Source organism: Otolemur garnettii, unplaced genomic scaffold, assembly GCF_000181295.1.
Source record: "Otolemur garnettii isolate 467f Iridium unplaced genomic scaffold, OtoGar3 scaffold00095, whole genome shotgun sequence".
In the NCBI taxonomy this organism is placed as follows: domain Eukaryota; kingdom Metazoa; phylum Chordata; class Mammalia; order Primates; family Galagidae; genus Otolemur; species Otolemur garnettii.
This window is the reverse complement of record NW_003852490.1, coordinates 4,226,005-4,232,663: the sequence shown is the minus strand read 5'-3', so window position 1 is coordinate 4,232,663 and position 6,659 is coordinate 4,226,005. Positions and strand designations below refer to the sequence as shown.

The window sequence follows — 6,659 nt, the reverse complement described above, 5'->3', positions numbered from 1 at the left end:
AGCCCACTAATATAATTTTTAATCACCCTCTCAAGGTATGAAAAAACCCTTTTCACTGAAGTTCACCTATGTTCCATCTCTTGTGCCATTTAAAGATCTTATATGAACTATAAGTTTATAGTGATCAAAACAGCAGGGTACAGGCACAAAACTAAAGAAACAGATCTATGGAACAGAATAGAGAACTCAGAGCTGAACCCAGCCACATATCACCATCTGATCTTCGATAAACTAAACAAAAGCACACACTGGGAAAAGAATCCATATGCAATAAATGGTGGCAGGAGAACTGGTTAGCCACATGTAGAAGATGTTAACTGGATCCACACCTCTCACTACTTACCAAAAATTGACTTGCTGTATAAAAGATTAAAATTCAAGACACAAAACAAAAGTTCTAGAAGAAAGTGTGGGAAAATACTGGCCTGGGAAAAGATTTTATGAAGAACCCCTTGGCAATTGCAGCAACACCAAAAATAAAGGAAGGAACATGATCAAGCTAAAAAACTTCTGCTCAGCTAAGGGTACAACAACTAAAGCGTACAGACAACCTTCAGAATGAGAGAAAATGTTTGCATGCTACGAATCTGATAAAGGGCTAATGACTAGAATCTACAGAGAACTCAAACTCAGCAACAAGAAAAGAGCAAACAATCCCAATTATAAGTGGATAAGAGACCTGAACAGAACCTGTTCTGAAAAAGAGAGTCGAATGGCCAACAAACACACCAAAAAATGCTCATTGTCCCCTAATCATCAGAGAAATGCAAATCAAAGCCATTCTGAGATATCACCTAACCCCAGAGAGAATAGCCCACATCACAATGTCCCAAAGTTGCAGATGCTGGTGTGAATGTGGAGAGAGCGGAACACTTTTACACTGCTGGTGGTATTGCAAACTAATACAGCCTCTATGGAAAGAAGTATGGAGAATCCTCAAAAAGCTAAAAGCAAACCTACCATTTGATCCCATAATCCCATTACCTTCTACTCAGAAGGAAAAAAAATCATTTTAGCATAAGGACATTTGCATTAGAATGTTCTTCATCACAGCTCAATTCACAATTGCCAAGATGTGGAATCAATCCAACTGCTCATCAACACATGAATGGATTAATAAACTGTGGTGGGCTTGGCGCCTGTGGCTTAAGCAGCTAAGGCGCCAGCCACATACACCGAAGGTGGAGGGTTCGAATCCAGCCCGGGCCCACCAATCAATGATGGCTGCAACCAAAAAATGGCCAGGCGTGTGGTGGGCGCCTGTAATCCCAGCTACTTGGGAGGCTGAGGCAGGAGACTCACTTGAGCCCAGGAGTTGGAGGTTATTGTGAGCTGTGATGCCATGGCACTCTACCCAGGGGGACAGCTTGAGGCTCCGTCTCAAAAATAAAATAAAATAAACTGTGGTGTATGTATGCCATGGAACCCTATCCATCCATTAAAAAAGATGGAGACTTTACACCTTTGTATTAATCTGGATGGAGTTGAAGCACATTATTCTTAGTTAAATGTCACAAGAATGGAAAAACAAATGTCCAACGTGCTCAATACTAATACGAAATCAATAAACAACTACATACCCACGTGAGAAAAAAAAGACAATTAAATTCAAGTAGGGGAGAGGGGATAGGTATCCTCCCACTTAATGGGCACAATGTAAGGGTATACAGCATACTCCCTGGGTGAAGGGCTCAACCTTAACTATAACTTGAACTTCATCTAACAAATGTAAGCAATGTAACCTAATCATTTGTACCCTCATGTTAATCTGAAATAATTTTTTTTTTTTTTTAAAGAAAATAAAGACTGAGGGTGGTGGCTCACGTCTGTAATCCTAGCACTCCGGGAGGCTAAGGCAGGTGGATCACCTAAGCTCACAGGTTCCAGACCAGCCTGAGCCACAGCGAGACTTCATCTCTAAAAATAGCTGGGCCTTGTGGAGGACGCCTGTAGCCCCAGCTACTTGGGAGGCTGAGGCAAGGGAATTGCTTGAGCCCAAGAGTTTGGGGTTGCTGTAAGCTGTGACGCCATGGCACTCTATCACTCTACTAAGGCTGACAAAGTGAGAATCTGTCTCAAAAAAAAAAAAAGGCCAAGCACAGTGACTCACATCTGTAATCCTAGTATTCTGAGAGGCTGAGGCGGGTTGATTTCCTGAGCTCAGGAGTTAAGACCAGCCCGAGCAAAGTGAGATCTAATAATAGAAAAACTAGCTGGTGTTAGAGCAGGAACCTATTGTCCCAGCTACTCAGGAGGCTGAGGCAGGAAGAGTGCTTGAGCCCAAGAGTTTGAGGTTGCCACAGCACTCTACCCAGGGCAACTGAGTGAGACTTTGTCTCAACAAAAAAGAAAAAACTTAAAAAATAAAAATATGAAAGAAAATAAAGATCCTGGCCAGGCACAGTGGCTTCCATCTATAATCCTAGCACTCTGGGATGCCAAGGTGAGTAGATTGCTTGAGATCACAGGTTCAAGACCAGCTTGAGCCAGAGTAAGACCTCGTCTCTAAAAGACAGCCAGGCGTTGTGGCAGGCACCTGTAATCCCAGTTGCTTGGGAGGCTGAGGCAAGAGAATCACTTGAGCTCAAGAGTTTGAGGTTGCTGTGAGCTGTAACCCCACAGCACCTACCAATGGCAACAAAGTGAGACTCTGTCTCCAAAAAATAAAGATCCTATATGAAAGTGAACACAAGTTCTAGTAAAGTATCTATTTCTTAATATTTATAAAAATAAATATCATCTGCTAAATTCTATTTTATGGTAGTTTTGCCAACAGCCCATTCACCAACCCCCCCATGAGAAAAACAAGTGATCTTCAATACAAAGCAAAATGTAGCAAAATGGAAAACTTCAATATTATCAAGAACTCAATTATCTAAAACAATGAACTGTTTCAGACTGATAACAAAAATAATCCAAAGACTATCTACTAAAGCAAATAAACTTAATTTTATATGAGAACTTCTAAAACTCTCATTCATGACCTATTTTCCTTTACTTATAACCGAAATTTAGTTACTTGAGTATCTTAAACAGTAGCAAAGTAGAAGGGTAAGATTTGCTTCCGGAGAGACAGAAACAGGTGAAAGCAAAGAGACAAAGTACAAAAAGAAGTCTATAAAGATACTCAATGTAGTCTGCCAGAACAATTTTTGCCTTAATAAAACACATCAAATTGAATAACATTAAATGACAAGAAAAAGGAATAAGCAATACAGAAATTCTCACAATTCACAAATTGTCTCAACTCTGAAAAGAAAATGGATGTTAACAGCTTAGAAAGCAAACATGTTTCTTACAAAAGGACAGAATTTTAAAGAAATATTGCTAAAATTTTCCAGTTTTTGATCATTATTGTTAAACTATTCATTACAAAATTAACGTATTGCAACCATTAATAAAAATGTTTATCATAGATACTCCTGAACTCAAGAGTATACAATATAGTATTAAAATCTGACTTTAGGAATGATGAGAAAATTAATCCAACATTTAAGAGAATGCTAGCTTTCATTTTACTGAATTACCTTTCCTGTTTAAGAGCATATTCCAACATTTTGATCCTCCTCACAAGATCCTTCTTCAAATTTTCTTGACCTTTTCTTTCCCCTTGAAGAAAGGCAATCTGTGCCTGAGTAGGGGAGAAAAAGACAAAACTCAGTTTAGACCAAATAAATTTTTTTTTAAAACTCAGTTGAGGAAAAAAGCTTTGGAAGTTAGAACAGTAAGATGTAAAACCACTTCCTTTACATATCTATTACAAAGTATATAAGAATAAAAAAAAAGCATTGGCTGCAAAGGGAGAGATTGGCTTAAGGATAAAAAGAAAGGGCATTGGTATACATTGTACTTCAGACTAGGGCTGTTATAATTGGCTGTCCCTATCCTCTGAGGGTATATAATCTAAAACAACCAACATAAACACAAACAGGGGCCACGTGTACCGTATAGTTTGCTCAAGTGTTTTGTCTTTTATGCCATCAAGAGGATTCCCTTTTATACAAAAAGGAGAAAGTAAAACCAGTTCTTAAATCTACCAATGGTGTCAAAGTGAGATGAGACTGTCTCAAAAAAAAAAAAAAAATCACACATTTACATTTTATGAGGGATTCATTTTATGACTTTATCCTGCACCTCCTTTATAAACCTTTTCTTAATCCCCACCCTTTGTACAACCCACTTTTAGGAAATATGATATGCAGGACAAAGAAAGTTAAAGCTAAAAAAAGGAAAATCAGAGACAATGGTCTTCTGCTTATTCCTGCCCCCCATCAAAGAATTACTGAACACTGCATTTTATTTTATTTATTTATTTTTTTAATTTTTCTTTTCTTGAGCACTGCATTTTAACATAAAACAAACTGCAAACAACTTTTACCTTCAGTAAAACACAGGGGAAGAAAAGAGCTGCTCTCTAAAATAATTAAAAAGACATTTAGAATTTAAATAATACCTTTCATTTAAGGAATGTTGAGAATACTAATTATGAAAGTAAACCACAACAACTCTAAAGTTTGGTAGTTAAAGGCCCTCAAGAATAGCCATCAAATTTACTATTCTCACATACAGCCCTCCCATTTCTATTACATTAATCCACAAAGACAGATAAACAATGTTATTTATACGTTAGTAGTGCTTTCCACTTAAGTAAGCAAGAAGTTTAAATTTAAAGATGACCTTACCACATGCCTAAGGAGTAGTGGAGATAGTTCAACTTAGGTTTAGTGAGCCATTAAACTTAATTCTACTTAGTCTGAATGACACTGATTTCTACACCTTCAGTATTACCACAATGAACATAAAATCCAATTTGCCGGCTCGACGCCTATAGCTCAACCGGCTAGGGCGCCAGCCACGTACACCTAAGGTGGCGGGTTCGAATCCCCAGCCCGGACCCGCCAAACAACAATGACGGCTGCAACCAAAAAATAGCCGGGCGTTGTGGCAGGTGCCTGTGGTCCCAGCTACTTGGGAGGTGGAGGCAGGAGACTCGCTTGAGCCCAGGAGTTGGAGGTTGCTGTGAGCTGTAATGCCATGGCACTCTACCCAGGGGGACAGCTTGAGGCTCTGTCTCAAAAAAAAAAAAAAAAAAAAAAAAAAAAAAAATACAGGTAGGGCTTTGCTTTTGTTTTCATTTCAATGAGCTCTTAAAATATCCATTATAATCTAAAAGAAATATTTTATATATTATATATATACATACAAATATATCTTACTGAAATAATAGTTTAAAAACAACTCAATTGTATACAGAGGAAAAAGCATCAAATATCCACAATATCTATTTATACGACAATGATAATACCCTTTTTTGAAGTTATCTATTCTGCAATGAAATAATTATATTATATAGCAGAATAGTAATGATAATGTATTTAAAGCTGATAAAAATTAAAGCCATGTCAAAAGAAAATGACAGCCCAACTTGCTTGGTCAGACAATGCTTTGGCACAGAATTTTAAATACTCTTTAAAGTGGCTTTAATAAAACAGTAATAATCTAATCAATGCAATGAACCATTCAAAGTGATTATATTCTCAGTAATATTATCAATAATAATATTGTCTTTGTACTCTTTGGCTTGTTTTGTATTTCTGTCACCATCATTGGTCCCAGACGATTCTGAAACTTTAGTTTATAATGCTCTAAAGTCATTATTGTAACCCAGTCTCCAATCTACTACTTCCCTATACTATACTTGGCTTCTCTATGCTATTAATATAGTGGATTGGCTGAATACTAATATTAAAAACAGACCTACCCCACACAAGAGAAAAACTCGATTCAATGCAAGTTGGGGGAAAGAAGGAAAGGGGAAAGGGGATTGCAGTGCTTCCACCTAATGGGCACAATGTAAGGGTATATGGCACACCTCCTGGGTGCAGGATACAACTGCAACAGGAACTTTACCTAACAGATGCAAACACTGCAACCTAATCGTTTGTACTCTCATATTAATCTGAAATTAAAAAAAAAAAACAGGCCCAGAAGCTGTTAAATAAAATGATTACAAAGAAGATGGGTGTGCCTGGAAAAACAAAGAAAAATAATAGGAATATCTATGATGTGCCTTTGTGATCAGTAAATACCTCTGTGATACTCCTGCTAAAGATGCATAACCTGAAACCAATCATAAGGGACCATCAGGCAAACTTGAACTGAAGGAACTTTCAAATCAACTTTTGTATAATCTTCAGAAGTGTTAATTAATGAAAATTATAGGAAAAACTGTTCTAGACCAAGGGAAACTAAAAGAGACATTAAAAACAAATGGGTCTATATGTGGCCGTACAATGACATTATTGGGACAAATGGCAAAATGTGAATGGGGGTCTGAGGATTAGACAGCATTAAAGTTTTCAGTGTTAATCCTGATTTTGATGGCTACACAGGCTAGTACTTGGTTGTAGGAAATCAACACTTAAGTATTTGGAGGGAGGCAATGGGACATAAGGTTGGTTGACAACTCCTCAAAATAGTATAGGAAAAAAACAATTCTTTGTACTGCCTTTGCAACTTTTCTGTCAATTTAATACTTAATTTTTTTTTAATTTTGAAATAAATACTATACAACTTCCTTAATATAAGATACACACAATCCCAACTGAAAAGTCAGCATTATGGAAACCCTTGAAGTACTGATAATAAAGTCAGGGGCA

At 37.2% G+C, this 6,659-nt stretch overlaps 1 protein-coding gene across 1 annotated transcript in view; it reads right to left on the bottom strand.

Annotated features, from left to right (window-relative positions):
• Positions 1-6,659, bottom strand: part of STRN (striatin) — a 108,546-nt gene that overhangs the window by 74,302 nt on the left and 27,585 nt on the right. The window contains exon 2 of the mRNA XM_003795689.3: positions 3,528-3,631. Coding sequence (XP_003795737.1) covers positions 3,528-3,631 — 104 coding nt within the window. The remainder of the gene's footprint in view (positions 1-3,527; positions 3,632-6,659) is intronic.